General features: G+C 36.5%; 1 protein-coding gene across 1 annotated transcript in view; it reads left to right on the top strand.

The window, feature by feature from the left end:
• Nucleotides 1-20,057, top strand: part of LOC127440265 (uncharacterized) — a 204,410-nt gene that overhangs the window by 129,270 nt on the left and 55,083 nt on the right. The window contains 14 exon segments of the mRNA XM_051696744.1: nucleotides 1-237; nucleotides 349-630; nucleotides 711-986; nucleotides 2,222-2,319; nucleotides 2,321-2,486; nucleotides 5,174-5,422; nucleotides 5,502-5,606; nucleotides 5,866-5,955; nucleotides 6,048-6,098; nucleotides 6,255-6,320; nucleotides 6,497-6,571; nucleotides 6,649-6,726; nucleotides 8,524-8,583; nucleotides 8,718-8,788. The exon segment at nucleotides 1-237 is cut by the window's left edge and continues 54 nt beyond it. Of these exon segments, the coding sequence (XP_051552704.1) occupies nucleotides 1-237; nucleotides 349-630; nucleotides 711-986; nucleotides 2,222-2,319; nucleotides 2,321-2,486; nucleotides 5,174-5,422; nucleotides 5,502-5,606; nucleotides 5,866-5,955; nucleotides 6,048-6,098; nucleotides 6,255-6,320; nucleotides 6,497-6,571; nucleotides 6,649-6,726; nucleotides 8,524-8,583; nucleotides 8,718-8,788 (1,904 nt within the window).

Genomic DNA, 20,057 nt, shown 5'->3' with positions numbered 1-20,057 from the left:
AGACAGTCACTCTCACATGTGACATACAGAGAGAAACACACACTGAGTGGAGATACAGCTGGTTTAAAGATGGGACCATCAATCGGTATAAAAACATTCTCAATCAATGCACAAAACAAGAGTGTGAAATTAGCAGTGTTGAACTCTCCCATCAAGGTAAATACAGCTGTTCTGGAAGAGAGACAAAAGGATCACGCTACACACACATCAGTGATGAACTTACACTCTCAGTATCAGGTGTGTGCACATCTCTGTAGACATTTACAATGTTTATGCAGTTTGTACTGTAAACTATAAATTTAGTGTGTTTAACAGGAGCTCTGAGTAAATATTTATTTCTCTGTACAGATTTACCCACAGCTAAACTCACTGTACATCCAGAAACATCTGTTTTCACTGGAGAGACAGTGATCATGAAGTGTGACATTGAGTCTGATTACAGTAACTGGAGATATGAGTGGTATAAAGACAGAACTGTAGTGTCTGAGTCTGAGCGTTACACTGTAAACACAAACACTCTCACTATCAGAGGAGCTACTGAGTCTGATCAACATCAGTTCTGCTGTCGAGGAAAGAGAGATGGAAGACCAGCAACATCACAGAACACAAGTGTTATTCTTTCTGTTAAAGGTGAGTAATTACTGTAGTAAAGACTCAGAGAGCAGAAGATGAACTCTGTTTATTAATGACCCAAATGTTCTTCACCACAGACTCAAAGCTCAATCCTGAACTCACATCAGATACTGCAGGAGCTGCACTGACAGGAAACACGGTGACTCTGATCTGTCACATGACTCAGACCGCTGGATGGGACTTTTACTGGTACAAACACACACAGAACTCTGAGAAAAAGAAGACAGAAACAAACTCCTACAGAGTCCATATTGATTCAGTGTCTGATGGAGGTCAGTACTGGTGTAGAGCTGGAAGAGGAGAACCAGTTTACTACACAAACTACAGTGATGCACTGTGGGTCAATGTCACAGGTGAGATTGAACATACTGTATACTTCTTTTTTACCAGTGACTGTGTTTGTAAATTGTGTTTGCACTAAGAGATCCTAAAGACAATGTGACCATAAAGCCTGATTTGCTGCTCCTCACACATATGCTCCTCTAAAAACTTGATTTTCTGTCACTCTGTACAATTAATGATGTGAGCCTCTTATAAACCTGATCATAGGTGACATCTTTCTGTTCTGAAAATATCAGGCTTGGAAACTCAACCTCTGAGAATACAAAGTAAATCTGCTAGATCATCCTAAAAAAAACAAAAAATAATCCTAGACATGTTTTAAAATTATGAATGTAGTTGTATAATGTATCTTGGATGGGCCAAGTTTTCATCCCCAGAGAAGTGGGACATTCAAAAAGTTCTTTCACATTTTCAGAAATCAGAATTCATAAATGTTTGAACTATCTTATAAATATACTGTATGTTTGAAGTCAAAGAATAATCTCTAATATCCTTGGTTAGGTCACTGTTTAGATGTATTTAGCTCAAACATTCACAATAGTCCTATTTGGATGGGACTAGTTTTCCCTGAGGAGGTCAGAGAAATTTGTGTTTCACAGACGTACTTTGTGATTTTAATCCCGTCTGAATCTGACAAGTTTGTGTTTTTCTCACACAACCTCTGTACAAATTTCAGAGCAAATTACCTTCTGTTTTTCAGCTAACTCAAGCATCCTCTGAGAAATCAAATCCTGTTCGAATGGAAAAATAAGAAAATAAAATTATAAAAGAGAGCCAAATCTTGGAAACTGCTCAGACTGGCCACTGTAATATCAGTGTCAGATAAGATACTCATGGTAATTCATCCGCTCAATTAAGTAATGTTATAATTATATAATTCACAGATGAGTATTGTTTATTTCAGTCAGTTTATTATAAGCAGCCACTTCTATAAACTCATGTGAAAACTAATCCCATCCTAATAGTGCTAATGTCTGACGTCCAAATAATTTCTCCTCACACTCTAAAAAATGCTGGGTTGAGCCTGTTAGGTCATTCATGTGTTATTTTCTCAGTGTTGGGTAGTTTTTGTGTAACCCAACTGCTGGATCATTCTTGATTCAAAACTCAAAGCTGAAATCCTGACCAGATCTTGATCAACATGATCACTCCTATCCTGGAGTCTTTGCACTGGCTCCTTGTAAGTTTTCACCTATAAGTTTCTACAGGGATTTATCTTGCAGTATTTGTTTGAACTTCATTTCAGCTCAACGTCCCTCAGTGTCTCTGATCATCAGTCCCAGCAGAAGTCAACACTTCTCATCTCACTCACTCTCTCTGAACTGTGAGGATCACAATAACTCCTACTGGATGGACAGTGAGAAGAAACACAGACAGTGAGAGAATGAAAGATTGTTCATCTACAGGATCTACATGTAAAATCAGCTCCCTTAAAACATCTGACACTGGAGTGTACTGGTGTCAGTCTCAATCTGGAGAAAACAGTCAACAAATTAACATCACAGTACATGGTGAGTTGTATGACACTCAAAACCAGGTAAAATATCATGATATTTAGTTTTTATTGATTTATTTTTAAGGCTAAAGACAGAAGTACTTTTAAAAATGCATTCACATTTAAGTGACATATACTTGTAAAAACTACAGATAAATTACAATAAGAGTTGTAGATTGTACTGTCATGCTGAAAGTGTATTTTCAAGAGTTTTTGTTGTTTATTTGTACACTGAATATCAAAGTTCAGTAATAAATTATAGAAAGTGCACATTTTGCCCTCCACATCTCAGCTTAAAGAGATAGTTCACCCAAAATCAAACATTCTGTCCCAATTTACTCACTGTCTAAATCTCTATTCTAGACCAGTATCATTTTCTTTCTTATGTGCATAAAAGGAGATATTTTAATGAATATCACGATCCATCTTTCTCAATACAATGGCAGTGGATGGTGACTTACGTTTAAAGCTTTAAAAATACCCAAAAGTATCTATAAAGTAGTCCATGTGACTTATGTGTCATATTCCAAGACTTGTGAAGACATACGACAGATCTTGGTGAGAAACAACCAGAAATTGAAGTCATTTTTTTTTTTTGGAAAAAACAAGAGAAGCTCATTCACAGTGGCTTGCGTGTTAACACAAGAGTTTGCATTGTTGTTGGCACTAAAACCTACTGTATGACATCAGAACACTTGGAGGCGTGAGTCGCATGGACTACTTTTATAATACTTTTGGGTCCTTTAGTAAACTTTAAAATGAGGCACTATCCACTGTCAATAGTGTTGAGAAGATGAGCTGAGATATTAATTAAAACGTCTCCTTTTGTAGTCGCCCCAGATAGCACACATACTGTACGTCTCTGAGACGTCTGTTTCTGAGTGTTTCATCTGGAAAGCATCACATCCTAATTAACATTATCTGCTGAATGTCTTATTGACATCTGAGAGATATGTCTTATACACGTATTGCAGATGAGCAAACAATGTAAACAAAAATATATCTTCAAGATATAAACACACATCAAATAGACATCTGGGTGATGTACGTGTGCTGTCAGGGATATATGATAAAAAGTCATACAGGTTTGGAGCAACATAAAGGTGAGTGTATTATGACAGAATTTTATTTTAGGGTGAACTATTCCTTTAAGAGTTCATGTACAGGTGCATCTCAATAAATTAGAATGTCATGGAAAAGTTCATTTATTTCAGTAATTCAACTCAAATTGTGAAACTCGTGTATTAAATAAATTCAATGCACACAGACTGAAGTAGTTTAAGTCTTTGGTTCTTTTAATTGTGATGATTTTGGCTCACATTTAACAAAAACCCACCAATTCACTATCTCAAAAAATTAGAATACATCATAAGACCAATAAAAAAAAAAACATTTTTAGTGAATTGTTGGCCTTCAGGAAAGTATGTTCATTTACTGTATATGTACTCAATACTTGGTAGGGGCTCCTTTTGCTTTAATTACTGCCTCAGATTCTCTATGGGGTTCAGGTCTGGTGAGTTTGCTGGCCAGTCAAGCACACCAACACCATGGTCATTTAACCAACTTTTGGTGCTTTTGGCAGTGTGGGCAGGTGCCAAATCCTGCTGGAAAATGAAATCAGCATCTTTAAAAAGCTGGTCAGCAGAAGGAAGCATGAAGTGCTCCAAAATGTCTTGGTAAACGGGTGCAGTGACTTTGGTTTTCAAAAAACACAATGCACCAACACCAGCAGATGACATTTCACCCCAAATCATCACAGACTGTGGAAACTTAACAGTGGACTTCAAGCAACTTGGGCTATGAGCTTCTCCACCCTTCCTCCAGACTCTAGGACCTTGGTTTCCAAATGAAATACAAAACTTGCTCTCATCTGAAAAGAGGACTTTGGACCACTGGGCAACAGTCCAGTTCTTCTTCTCCTTAGCCCAGGTAAGACACCTCTGACGTTGTCTGTGGTTCAGGAGTGGCTTAACAAGAGGAATACGACAACTGTAGCCAAATTCCTTGACACGTCTGTGTGTGGTGGCTCTTGATGCCTTGACCCCAGCCTCAGTCCATTCCTTGTGAAGTTCACCCAAATTCTTGAATCGATTTTGCTTGACAATCCTCATAAGGCTGCGGTTCTCTCGGTTGGTTGTGCATCTTTTTCTTCCACACTTTTTCCTTCCACTCAACTTTCTGTTAACATGCTTGGATACAGCACTCTGTGAACAGCCAGCTTCTTTGGCAATGAATGTTTGTGGCTTACCCTCCTTGTGAAGGGTGTCAATGATTGTCTTCTGGACAACTGTCAGATCAGCAGTCTTCCCCATGATTGTGTAGCCTAGTGAACCAAACTGAGAGACCATTTTGAAGGCTCAGGAAACATTTGCAGGTGTTTTGAGTTGATTAGCTGATTGGCATGTCACCATATTCTAATTTTTTGAGATAGTGAATTGGTGGGTTTTTGTTAAATGTGAGCCAAAATCATCACAATTAAAAGAACCAAAGACTTAAACTACTTCAGTCTGTGTGCATTGAATTTATTTAATACACGAGTTTCACAATTTGAGTTGAATTACTGAAATAAATGAACTTTTCCATGACATTCTAATTTATTGAGATGCACCTGTATGTATTTATGTGTTTCAAGATTTGGCTCTGTAGTCTATGTACAGCATGATGTCATATTCCTGCTGTTTGTCCATTTCCTCTGTTGTGTAGATGGTGATGTGATTCTGGAGAGTTCTGTTCATCCTGTGATTGAGGGAGATACTCTGACTCTACACTGTTTACATCGATCTACAAACTCCTCAATCCTCACAGCTGATTTCTATAAAGATGGATCACTCCTCCAGAAACAGACGACAGGAGAGATGAGCATCCCTACTGTCTCAAAGTCACATGAGGGTTTCTACTCCTGTAAACACGGAGAGAGAGGACAGTCACCCAAGAGCTGGATCTCAGTCACAGGTGACATTTATTCCAATGAGTTATACTGAGAACTTTGCAATAATAAAATATGAATAAATGTGTCTGTCATGTTCTCCAGTCTCAGACGGTTCATCTACTCGTCTGGTGATTTGGGTGGTTGCGAGTGTCGCCTTGTTACTCATCATCTCACTGATCCTGATGTGCAGATACAAAAACAACAAAGGTTTGTTCATAGTATTGTATGATCAGTACTAATGTACACCACCAAATGAAGTCAAACAGAGAAATGTTTTGATAGTGCCACATAGTCACAGTGTTTCCCTTTTGAGTGAAATCAACATACAAATACTTTATTTATAGTTTACTCTGCATATTAAGGGACACAAGAGAGTATTTTAACGTGAAATGAAATGACACACATTAGCTTTAAGAGAAGTTGACATGTCGACTATATCATTGATCTTTGTCTCTATCTACTGTAGATCAGCAGTGTATCAACCAACAGACATCAGTTCAGAATCAGAGGACACGACCTGGAGAATCCCAGACAGAAAACTGTACTCTACAGTCTGGTCAGACTCAATAACACATTATTCAAGTGTTTACCTGTAACACAGCTGTGTGTGTATCTTTAATCCTCAAACACATGTTTGCTGTCCAGCAGGTTGTGATCACATTTATGATAATCTGGATACAAACTATAAGAAGAGCACAGGTTGAGTCTTAAACATTTAGTTACATTTACATAAAAATAAATAATAATAAAATATATTAAAAAAAAAAAAAAAAAAAAAAACAAATATATATATTGTCCATCTTTAAAATGTTCATCTGATGGCTAACTTGGTTTTTTTTGTTTCCTGTGATTCAGGAGCATCAACAGATGAGGTCACATATTCAGACGTCACTATTAAAAACAAGATATCTGTGGATAAAGGTAAAATAAATCCTCTTTACTGCACCTGTTAAGAATTTATATTTATTAATCAAAAACATCAATCATCGCTGTATTTCTGTTGAATAAAATATTAAAACATCTTTTTGTTTTGCTTTTATGTAATGTATTATATATATTCTTTTTTTTTAATTGTATTTATTTAATTATTTTTTCAGATGATAACATGCCCGTGGCAAATAATGTGACATATTCAGAAGTCAGAACAAAAGTGAAGAAATTCAAGAGCAAAGGTGAGAAACTGTTTTTCCTAAAGTCGGATGTTCCTGTATGTTGTAAATTATTTCACTGATTTTCTGTTCTGTTTCAGACGTTGAGACTGCAGGACCCGCCGATTTGACTTACGCCCAGATCAATATACACAACACAAAGAAAGCCAAGGGCAAAGGTCAAAACTCAACAAACTGTATCTAAACACAACAGTCTGAATGTTATAAAATCTTTAATCTCAAACTAAGGGTCTGTTCCACAACTTAGTGATTCACCTCGCTGTCTCCTGCCTACATAGACAGCTGTCTTCTATGTCAGTATCTTTACTGAAATGATTCCTCATAAGAGAGTGATTTGGGACACTCTACACAGGCAGCAGCTCCGCGCATCATTTCAATAGTGCTCCTCACACGCAGCGCACGGGACACTCGACTCACAACTGATCTCAACACAGCTGACGCAAGAGAAACGACACGATCCTCTAATGAGGATAAATACACACAGCACACACACTGTGGGTAAAATAGTCGGTTTTGTGTCATATGAAACTGTTATTTATCGATATTTTATTTATCGATATTATTTATCTGCAGATTTTAAGTATATTTATAATCAAAATTCTTCTCGCTTTGTCCGCCATCTTGAATTTATTTTTCCACCAAGCTCATCACAGTGCATTCTGGGATCACCTACACGGGGAAGAATACATACAATGATACCTTAGAATTTGGCCAAAACTAGATATCTTAAGAAGCAGCATAATTGAAAGAGGTATTAGGGAGGCCAGCAGGGGGTGCTCACCCTGTAGTCTGTGTGGGTCCTAATGCCACAGTATAATGAGGGGAACACTATAGTGTAAAAAGGCTCCATCTTTCGGATGAGATGTTAAACTGAGGTCCTGACTCTCTGTGGTCATTAAAAATCCCAGGGTACTTCTCATAAAGAGTAGGGGTGTAACACTGGTGTCCTGGCCAATTTCCCCCCATTGGCCCTTCTCAATCATGACCTCCTAATAATCCCCATCCATTAATTGGCTCTATAACTCTGTTCTCTCCTCTCCACCAATAGCTGGTGTGTGGTGGGTGTACTGGTGCACTATGGCTGCCGTCACATCATCCAGGTGGATGCTGCACACTAGTGGTGGTTGAGGAGAGTCCCCCTATACTATGTAAAGCACTTTGAGTGCTTAGAAAAACGCTATACAAATGTAAGGAATAATAATAATGATGATAATAATAATAATAATTAACATATTTACCTTTTGGAACAGCCTTTATGTCGGGAGCACGCCTATGATGTCTTAAAATGCTGCCTCTGCAGGATGCTCACTAGGTTTTGGAACAGATCCTACTGTATATCAGTGTTTAACAAGTTGTTTGGCTTGGATTTTAATAAGCCAATATAATAGCTCTAAAGCCATCATTTATAATTATATAATATTGGGGAGCAAAATAACATAATAAAGAGAGTGATTAAGACAGTAAATCAATCAAAGAGGTAAGTCAGAAAAAACTTTAATGTTATAATTTAATATCACATACAGAATGTAAAGATTACAGGTCACATCTGAGCTTAAATAAAATACACAAATCTGTCAATAATAGAAATGTTTAAATTAGTCTCATTTAAATATGCTTAACATCGGCAAAGTATAAAATAATTAAAATGAATGCAAAATAAAATATAGTTGCTTTTAACTGTATTTTTTTAAACATTATTGATGTTTACTACATTTTAAAGTTTTATACTCATCAAGTTTAATGAAATAATTGACATTTATATTACTCAATTCAGATGGGAATTTGTCCTGTAAATCTTAAAGAGTAGATTTATAAATATATAAATATAGATTTATTCATATTGTTTTGAGTGTGTAAGGTTTTGGATCTGCTGTATCATAGATTATGAATTATTATTGATATGTATAATGAGTATGGTGTTATGTTGTTTATGACTCTCTGTTGTTCACTATCAGGGAAAAGCAGTGAGTGTGGAGACACTGTTTACTCTGATCTGAAGCAGAACACAGACAGAGGTGAGAGAAACACACATATAATATCACCATTCAAAAGAGACATCACAATTACAGTTCAAATGATGCACGGTGAATGTGCCAAATACAGATGAAGCTTTTTACTTTCATTATTATTATTCATTTGTGCCTTTTAGGTGACAGTGCTGGAGTCCATGCAACTTATGCTCAAGTTTTTAATCACCAAAAGAAAAAAACCCGGAAGAATTGATCAAGTTCAACTATTTTAAAATACACACATTTACATGTAGAAGAAACACTGAAATCAATCAATGATCAGCTCATTCATTAAAAAAGACACCTGACAAGATAAAACTGGATTTAGATGAGATTTTGAAATGAGATGTTTTTTATCCAGTCTTGACGTCAACATGTAATGAGAGAATGATGTTAAATGCCTTTACATGCAAAAGTTCTGATCATTTTTCTTGTATTTTGTGTCGGGAAGTTTGTACACAAACCTTCTGCTTTTTATAATGCGCTTATTTTAAATGTGTGTTTAATAGTGGAACATTTATTGTAGTTGGGAACACACTTTCTTGTTTAAGCTCAGAATTTGCACTCTTTCATGTCAATTGTAAACTAACTCTTACATTATAAACCTGTGTATGTGTGTTTCTATGTTTCTATAATGTCAGTGTAACTATATTCATGTTTAAATTAATTGCAATTTTCTGTCTGTGTTCTGCAGTGTCTCAAAGTTTCAAGAATCACTTTAACTGCAATATCAGTTATATTTTCATCAGTTAAACACTTCCTGTCTGTACTGAAGATGTGCCAGTATTTATGAGGAGGATTTTGCCAAGAGAATAAGACTTTTATTTAAGGTTTATTTTTCATATGATTTTGGATCAGTTGATTGTTTTTGTTTGAACAGTTTCTCAGATTTTCTGTCATTTTGATGTCAAATAAAAACATAAACAAAGCTGAAGTTCTTCTCATGAGCATTTATCACACTTAAAATAGTTCACCACGGGACCATTTTTAACCCTGGGTTAACATAATCTGGGGCTATATTGTTTTATATGCATACTCATACTTTACACAGGATTTGTAAATGACACTTTTTGCTATTGCACATTATCTAGAATTAAAAACAGTGATAACCCCCTTTAAGAATTACAGGTGTGAAATCTTGCAGAACCCAGATTAAAAGTAGCCAGAACAGGTAAGATTACTTCAGGTAAATGTTAGTATGTTTTGGGCGGGGAGTCGATTCCAAAACTAATTAATTCTGTGATTCTGAGGTGTTGGGAATCGAGACAAATGCAAAGTTTTGAGTCATTAATGCTCATAAATATTTCTAGTAAGAAACATGATTGCATTTTGTTTTTTTAATACACGTTTTGTCCTTATGACAATGGAGCCGTTTGCTCTCACAACATCACAAGAGTCAATCTAATTGATTCTAAATTATTCTGATTTACTCAATTCTTCATTCAGGTTGGAAACTGCATTAAAGGAATATTCTGGATTCAACACAAGTTAAGATCAATCGACAGCATTTGTAGCATAATTTTGATAACCACAAACATTTATTCTTTTGAAAAATCGAAGTTACAGTGAGACATTTACAATGGAAGTGAATGGGGCCAAATTTTTAACATTAAAATACTTTTTGTTTTTCAAAAGTATAGTTACAAGACATAAACAATATGCGTGTAAACATGATATTAGTGTGATAAAATCACTTACCTTATTTGTGTAAAGTTATAGCCAATTTTACATGACAATGTAATGTCAACAAGCCCTATAAAACCCTAAAATGACTGTAAAAATGACCATTTAAATAACTTTACAGCTCAAATAATACACAAGTTTTAACAGAAGAATTAATGTAAGTGCTTTTATGAAATTATAAGCTTCACATTTCAACCCCTTTAAAATGCATCCATTATTTAAGATGTACATTAGTTTACATCGTCATGGCTATAAAATGTAAAATTGGCTATAACTTTACACAGAAAAGGTTAGTAAATGATTTTATCACACTAAAATCATGTTTACACAGATATTGTTTATGTCGTATCAGCCTGATCTCATCAATATACGTAGCTATTTGTACGTTAATATTTGTAACGTTTAAACGCACATGTTTTTGCATTTAAATAGACGCTAAAACGTACAATATGGATGTTTGAAAGCATCTGAAATGTAAACATTTTTACGTATTTAAAGCTTTAGAAGCGTAAAATATTGACAAATCCATTACAACTATATTTTAATATGCGAATCGGTTATAAATATATTTGTACATTTGTATTGTTTTATAGATATTTTAGATCCCTTAACCCTACCCCAACCTCTAAACATAACCACAATTCAACAATATAAAAACATGTAACAAGTAGATTAATATTCAGTACCAATAATTTTAGTTAAAATATATTCATTTATAACCATAACCATTTATTAATCATATGTAGCAGGGTAGGTTATGACCTACCTTATTAACCTTGTTTGACATCAGTCCCTGTCGACCAATCATGTGGGGGTTGCTGCGCTATTTAAGGACCCTTAATTTGACTAGAAAATATTTTCCAAAATACTATTACTGTAAAACATGGAAAGCTAATAATATTCTTCAAGCTTCTTTTCATTATTTTCACTCGATATTATGAGAATTTGCCTGCAAAATCCGTTGCAATGTAAGTTACCCGGGAAGAAGTCCTCTGTCTCAGCGGCAACTAAGGGAGAAAGTGCTATATAAATATATATATATATATATACTGTATATAATAGCTTGGTGTGTGAACTGCATGTCCAATATAAACCTTCTTTTTGTAATAGCTTTTTTGTTGAAGACATAGAGACACGAAACCATCATCATTCAATAGAGTAGGATAGTCCGTAACTTTCACAACCATTCGTTTTACCCCTAGTGGTTGAATGGGGAACTGCACGTCCAAAATCACCTTTCTTTTTGTAATATATCCTGTGACATCACTGTAATTCACACAAGGTTGTTATCATGTCATAGCTGTTACCACACAGCTGCATACAATTACCGAAGAACAGTAATGCCTGTCTAGGTAACAAGTAATAACATAGCAACCAAGCATTATTCATTGGACTACACTGAATCTTCATTGGTAAGAAGAAAGCCTTTATTATTGTCACACATTATACATTTGCATATATACAGTGAAATTATTTTTTTCATATATCCCAACTAGCAGGGGTCAGAGTGCTGGGTCAGCCATGATATGGTGCCCCTGGAGCAGATAGGGTCAAGGGCCTTGCACAAGGGCCTTGCACAACCCCTGACCTTCTGGTCAGTAACCCAGAGCCTTAACCACTGAGCCACCACTGCCCCAAAAAGACATGTAATAGACAACTACTGAACACAAAGTTATTGTTATAAATGTGTCCAGTAACAACCATCTCTGCAATTCTTGAATGTATAGTTTCAGTAGCAACAGCTCCTGTAGCATTTTCATTAAAGTGTTGCAGCATGGCTTAAATGGTAATGACAATTTCCCACAATTACTTATACACATGATGTATTGTGTAGAACCTTCTTTCTGATGCTAATCGGTGTGACCATAAATAAACTTTAGTAATGTAGTTATTCAACATACAATATGCAACTGCCCGTAGCATACTTCAGATCACCAACAAACTTTGTCGTCCGGTACAGATGCTAGTGTGTCAGGGGACATGCTGTATCCCAAAAGATTAGGAAGCTAGCAACATGTCATTCAAACAAGACCGTGCCAAAGTACATGTACTATGTGCCAATTTCTGGTTAAACATATTTGTGGAAAACAAACTTTAAACAGGATTTGCAGTGCAGTAAGCTGTCAAGATGGAAACAGGCATGTAGTAAATATCTGTGTGTATTATACGTAACTGTTGTCCAGCTATGAATTAAAAACAATATTGTATAGACAGTACTGTGTATGAAAGACCCATACAGTAATGAGTGAAACATTACTATTACATATAGTTGTGTATATTTAACTCCCTACTAAGTACCTACAGGTTTAGGTCAAGTGTTGCCCTGCTGACTACTTGATGCAGTCAACCTCCTGTTACAAATAACATCATAACAAATGTTTTATAGTCAACTTTTATTAAGTTAAACAAAAGCACATATTTCTTCATCTGCCACAACTTGTATATGATTATATGTAGAAGTGCATATTGTAATGTCATTAATGTAGTATGAACAAATGTAGTAACGTTCATCTGTGCATTTAATATGTTTGTTATAATAAAGTGTACAAAGTTTAATTGTCACAATTTCCCCCCACCAGATTCAGTGCAGTAACTGCGAACGGTGGTACCACTCCTTCTGTGTCAACATGACGAAACAAGACATCATCATATTTAAGAGAATAAAGTGGTTGTGTGTGTGTGTGTGTGTGTGTGTGTGTGTGTGATCTGTGGGTAAAAACTTCAGTACATTTAAAGATTGTATAGGCATATAGAAATAAAGTGTTCTTTTCTGTATAAGATTCTATACATTTAGCAATTAATGTGAAATGCAGGCAACACACAAGCTGTCATTTATGGTTTAGCCATGCAAGACAATCACACAATCTGAAACAGATAATTAACCCTTATGTGGTCTTCAAATTTAGATTAGTCACCCAATGTTTGAAGGACACACAATATTATTGGGTTTTTAAACCCTTGAGTGGTGTTCATTTTTATGTTATTCACGCAATGTGTGTGGGTCTGGAGCCACAACATTTGTGTTTTTAACCCAAAGTATGCATGTAAATGAGTTTGGTCCATCTCCTTCCATCTCTCTCCAAAAACACGACTTCTCTCAAACTTAGTGCTGTCCAGAAGATTTTCTGTATGGTGTGTGGGATGAAAACATCAAAAGAAGACTTTATGTCCTGCACATGAGCAACCACCATCCGCGTCGGCCCTGGTTGCATCCTTATAACATTGTCAGCCATGCGGGGTGGCTCATTCCTTGGGCTAGAAGACCATTCAATTTCACCAATCTTTGACATCCATATTTCTGCTCCTGCAGGCTGCTGATGAGCTTGATGTAGACAGGCTGGTCCTGGCTGCTGACTGAGGGTCAATCTCATCCTCTTCTTCCTACTCCCTGTCGGACTCGGAATGGACAGGGACATGACACTGGTTTCGTGCCTCCATGTTTTTCAACAAAAAAGCTATTACAAAAAGGAAGGTTTATATTGGACATACAGTTCACACACCAAGTTTTATATATATATATATATAAAAAGAATTGAACTTTCTCCAAACTTTCTCCAAGGTCCCTTACTTGCCGCTGCGACAGAAGGACCTCTTCCTGAGGTAACTCACATTGCGACGGCTTTTGCAGGCAAATGCTCATAATATTGAGTGATGAAAACAAGCTTGAAGAATATTATTAGCTTTCCATGTTTTACAGTAATAGTATTTTGGAAGATATTTTCTAAGTCGTTTAAGAGTTATCGCCGTTTATCGCTGAATGTGTCTGGAATATTAAAAACAAAACTAACTTAACCTCGCTATCACATGTGACGGCGCTGTCGTTTTGCTGGCTGTTTTGTTTCACCGTATCAAAGCGCTTTTCCAGGAGCTAACAGACCCCCGGGGCAGGAAGGCTGGTTGCCTTCTTCCGGTGGTGGGGTGTGTCCCTCACTGAGTGTCGCTTGTGACGTTACAACAACTTTCTCACGGGGTGTGGTGCATGAGTGTGGACATGTGGAATGATGTGGTTTCATAACTAGCAGCTATCCTACCCCACTTCTGGCAAGCCTGGCCCTGGAAAAACGCTTATTCTTAGGTTTATTTTTTATTTGGATTTTGCAAATAACCCAACAAGTATGGAACTGGTTTTATCTGGTTAACCAACCAACCTGGGTCATTCATAAATGATTAGTTCATTTTGACTAAGAAGAACGAATAGTCTCAGAGAGTTATTCGTTCATTTTGTGTTTTCATGTGCATTGCGCAACCTCTGTTTGTTAAGTGAAAACCGCATAGGCGCTGTACAGGAAACAGAAATTATTAGTTCACTTCTCGAATCATCTGGTCTGAGTTGTTCGTTCTTTTCAGCCATATGTGCATAGCATATACAGCTGTCACGTGACGATGCCAGAGGTGAACAAATCTTTCTGTTTCTCATAATTTGTCCTTGGCTGCATTATCATTTTTTCCTTATTGGGACTATAATCAAAGTTTGCGCAAGTAGACGGGTTTGGGGGGGATTTGGCTATTGAAAATGTAACATTTTAATTTAATTCTGCTCAAATGAACGAAATGACTTGAATAAAGATTCGTTCATTTTGCTGAAAAGATTCAAGTCAGTAAAATGATCCGATCCTCCCATCACTATTGCTTACTGTGACCATGTTTCCATAATAAAGAAATGATTTCTGTATTGATACCCACGTCTCACTCTGTCTCTCTATTTCTCAGCCTCAAGTTGGTAAAAGCTTGTCTGTGTAATTCATGTTTAAACAATGGAGAGGGAGTTTTTGTTTTTTGTTTTTCTGTGAATGCAATTAAATACGCTCTGTACAGAAAAAAAAAAAAATTCTGTGTTATCTTGTGTTGCAGGTTAAGGCACAATGAAAGGCATTATCCCAAGAGCAAAACTCAAGGAACTGATATCTGTGGAAGGTATCAACTTAACCGAAGACAAGTGTGTTGAAGTCTGTTCTGTTCACCCTGATGTTCTTAACTTCTTGCCTGGTGGGCTGTCAGTCACTAAAGGCCCAGCATTTGGCTTTTGGGAGAACATTAAAACTATAACTAATGACAGCAATACACCAGTGACATGGCAAAAGAAAATTAATAAAAATGTTGGATACAGTAAGATGATGTCCCAGATCACGCTTAACTGGAAGATAGCCATGTCAGGCTCGACTGAATCTGGGGACCTCTTAGGGTTAATTCTGAAGTTGCAGTTCTCCCTTTCTGAAGAATATGGAGGTTCATTTGTTAGCACTGAAAACGAAAGCTGGAGTGTAGCGGCTGAAGTTGAAGAGCAACTAACATTTGAGCTGAAGCCAAATGAACGTTTATATATCTGGCAGTACAAACTGGGTCTTGGTCAATAACCAGTGTTGTTCTGCTGTGATTTAAAGATTGTCGATGAGCCTAACCCACCAACTGAATCCCACTGCCACCTGCAAATTTGGGAAAATATATCAGGTCTGTTTAACTCTAAGGTTAACCATGTGCTTCAGTTAAACACTGCCGATAAATCTTTCACATGGTGGCCATGCAGAGTGGATAGAAAAAATAAATAAAATAATAAGTATACATAAATTAACACTCCATGGTTAATTCCAGTAATACATTTGTAAAAGTGGGGCTTTTGAAAAAAGATTTCAAGAAAAAAGGGTACTTAGTATATTAGTGTGGGCAGTCATCCTTATAGATCTGTAATCAGTGTCTACTAATGTGTTTGATGCATAAGTGATAAAAAAGCACATTCTGTATTAATTGAGCATTTCATTGTTTTCTTAACTTGCTTTCTGTTTAAAACTCAGATTTTTAGGTTTCACCTGTATCCAGTATAATCTAATAACCTACAGTTAATTTTCTGCATTATATTATTTTATTTTTATTTGTATAGCACTTTTCGCAACATTCATTGTTTCAAAGCAGCTTTACAGAAAATAATGATGTATTTAATTCTGTTAATCACATTCGTCATCATATATTCTGTATGTATTTGTCCTTAAATTTCTCTCTTACTACATATCACTCTGTATTTGATTTATAGCATATACCTTTTGGATTTTGCTTTTTAAATATGTTAAATAAAGTTGGACACTTCATTTTAAGTCTCAATGTTTTCATTAACATTCTGTTTCTTTACTGAAACATTCTCAGTGTGAATGAGTGAACAAAAGTACACTTAAGTGTACTTCTGAAAAGTGTACTTATTATGAAAATAATATAATTTCAAAGAACATACTTAAGTGTGTACTGAATGTAATGTTTCTGGATGTGTTATTGCCACTACATTGAGTTTCAGTGACATTTACATAAATTAGGGATTAAATGTATATAATGTAACAAGTTCAACTTTTGAGTGTTTTTATTTTTTACCCAATCGACCCTTCGTTAAGCTCCGACCCCCTTGATAACCATCGGTCATTCTGTCAAGCTCTGTAGATCTTCCCATTGGAATGAATGTGAGATTGCCGTGAACGACAGTTTTTGGCAAAATATTCTCATAAATGGAATGGATAATAATATTACATGGGCTAGAATTGAGAGTTACATTGTAATATATATATATTTGACTTTTTTTGTCAAATAAATAGTTAAATTACACAGTAAGTTAATTGAAAACTGTGCAGACTGTGTAATGTTCGTCACTGTCACATAAAAGAAACATTTGAAGTCATTTGAAAGTGATTACAAATCTCATAACATTTGTGTAAGTGAAAAGAACTGCTTATAATGTCTCATAACACACTCACTTTGATGCTGTGAACTCTTCATTTACTATCACCTTTACTAAGATCTGAATCAATATGTAAATTAATTTAGTTGTTTGATTTAATTTACCTTGGATGAAATGTAAGTGTCCTCGCTGATGTTATACATGCTCATTTGGGAAAGAGGAATGACACACTTTAATCCATAGTATGTTCTTCTCAATATTTATTTAAATATCTTTTTTTTTTTCTGACACTACCATCTGCATGTTACAGCATTAATCCAGATTTGTCAGACCAGGCGATGTTTTTCCAATCGTCTACTGTCCAGTTTTGGTGAGTCTGTGCCCACTGCAGCCTCAGTTTCCTGTTTAAAGCTGGCAGTAGTGGCACCTGGAGGGGTTTTCTGCTGCTGTAGCCCATCTGCCTCGATGTTCAGTGTGTTGTATTTTCAGATATGATTTTCTGCATAGAACTGTCTTGGTCCTTCAAGGTAGCCTGGAGAGGTAAGTTATCCAAGCCTCATCAGCTACTTACTGGGGTACCTCAGGGATCAGTGCTTGGGCCACTTCTCCTCTCTATATACACAACATCACTGGGACCCATCATTCAGGCACATGGTTTCTCTTACCACTGCTACGCTGATGACACGCAACTCTACTTGTCTTTCCAGCCCAACGACACCACAGTGACTGCTTGAATTTCTGCCTGCCTGGCAGACATCTCAGCCTGGATGAAGGAGCACCACCTGCAACTCAACCCAGCCAAAACTGAACTCATTGTCTTTCCAGCCAACCCTGCTGTTGTACACAATATCACCGTGCAGCTGGGTGCAACTACAGTAACGCCTTCCAAATCGGTCAGAAATCTAGGGGTAACAATCGACAACAGACTAAATTTCACAGACAACATCTCAAAGACTGCAAGACCATGTAGATTTACACTCTACAATATCAGGAAGATAAGACCCTTCCTCTCTGAACATGCCACACAACTGCTTGTCCAGTCACTTGTCATAACTAGACTGGACTACTGTAACGCTCTCATTGCAGGCCTCCCTGCATGTGCAATTAGACCCCTGAAAATGATCCAGAATGCAGCAGCACGTCTGGTCTTTAATGAACCAAAGAGAGTGCATGTTACACCACTCCTTGTCTCTCTCCACTGGCTGCCGGTTGATGCACGTATCAAATTCAAGGCTCTGATGCTGGCATACAGAACAGTCACTGGGTCTGCTCCAGCATACCTAAAATCATTTATGCAGAGTTACGCGCCCACTAGAAGCCTGCGGTCGGCTAAGGAGCATCGCCTTGTTGTGCCAACACAAAGAGGCACCAAAACACTTTCCCGGACTTTCAGCTTCATCATACCACGTTGGTGGAACGACCTTCCCAACTCCATCCGTGAAGCTGACTCACTCTCTATCTTCAAAAAATGAATAAAAACACATCTTTTCCATGAGCACTTAACCTGTCATTAAAAAAAAAAAAAAAAAAATAACTTTATTCTGTTTTGAATACTATTATGATGCTAGTGAAACTTTGTAATACAGCACTTTTCATACCACTGTCTCCTTAAGATGATTCACTTATGTTTTCCTCTTTTGTAAGTTGCTTTGGATAAAAGTGTCTGCCAAATGAATAAATGTAAATGTAAATGTAAACTGTTGTAATGTGTGTTTATTTGGGTTACTGCCTTCCTTGCAGCTTGGACCAGTCTGGTCATTCTCCATTGACCTCTCTCATCAACAAGGCATTTCCGTCCACAGAACAGCCCCTCACTGGATGTTTTTTGTTTTTAGTACCATTCAGAGTAAATTCTAGAGACTGTTGTGTGTGAAAATCCCAGGAGATCAGCAGTTACAGAAATACTCAAATCAGCCCGTCTGGCACCAACTATCATGCCACAGTCTAAAACACTGAGATCACATTTTTGATTTTATACATTACACTGCTGTCTCACGATTGGATGATTAGATATTTGCATGAATAAATAGGTATACAGAGGTGTTCTTAATGAAGTGATCATGAGTGTAAAAATAGTTGATTTATATGATTTATTTTTTGATGATTATCCATCATTGGTGGTGGACTTTTGAAATCATACTTGTAGAAGAACATTTAAAATAATGTTCTGGATTCAAAAAAACTCTAACAACAGCACTGGGGCAAAATGCTGTTTTTATTTTATCTTATTTAATCATTGTGAAACAGAGGGGGGTTTAGATTTAGGCACTAATTCGGATGAATTCGAAACGCTGCAGACAGTCGGTCAGAACTGTGTGTGATGACACTTATTTGAAGAGAATCAACAGGCAGTTTCCAAGTTCTTTCAATGAGTTTACTGAATATCACTTTGTTGGGCATGCATGTGTGGTTCTGAAACTAATTAACACATTAAATAAACTTAGTAACACATTCTTATTTCACAACATAAATACCCAATTGAATATATGACAATACCTTTTATGTCTACATTGACTACCAGAACAAAAGGTATTAATAAAGCAGTTAAATGACACTGTTGGGTGGTTATTCTTTCATAAGCCCACAAGGTGAAGCCACTAAACCATGAATAGCGAACACCAGTAGATGTGAACATAATGCAACTAACTGACCATTGCTAAATTACACAATCTTCAACACAACACCTTGGATTGCATGTAATCAATAATAAATAATAGTGTGCAATACAGATTCAAAGGTACAGTGAAGCACAGTCTTCAGACACTCATAAGCATTCTAGATCGAATATTAATGAAGGTAGAATGTCGCTAGTTTAATATTATGATGCTGCAGACCAAACAACTGATCTTAATTAAGAACAGAAAGTCCACTTGCACTTACTTTACATGCACGCACACCATATCCCAAAGGTAAACTCAAAAGTACTGCCAAAAGAACAGTTATTAAACTAACTAAACAAGAGTGAATTTAGCGAACTGTTCACTCGCACTTGTTATGTTGCATCTGCTCAACGCTCACATTCTGTTTTCACTTCAGGCAGGTGAGGCTGCCGTAACATCAAGCAATCTGATTGGTCAGAATTATACATCACATCTGAGAATACTTGGGCCTTTTGGACACATTGCTAATGACTATTTAAGGA

This window comes from Myxocyprinus asiaticus, chromosome 1 (assembly GCF_019703515.2).
Source record: "Myxocyprinus asiaticus isolate MX2 ecotype Aquarium Trade chromosome 1, UBuf_Myxa_2, whole genome shotgun sequence".
Classification (NCBI taxonomy): Eukaryota; Metazoa; Chordata; class Actinopteri; order Cypriniformes; family Catostomidae; genus Myxocyprinus; species Myxocyprinus asiaticus.
Note: the sequence above shows the minus strand (reverse complement) of the source record. Positions and strands in the feature narration are given on the sequence as shown.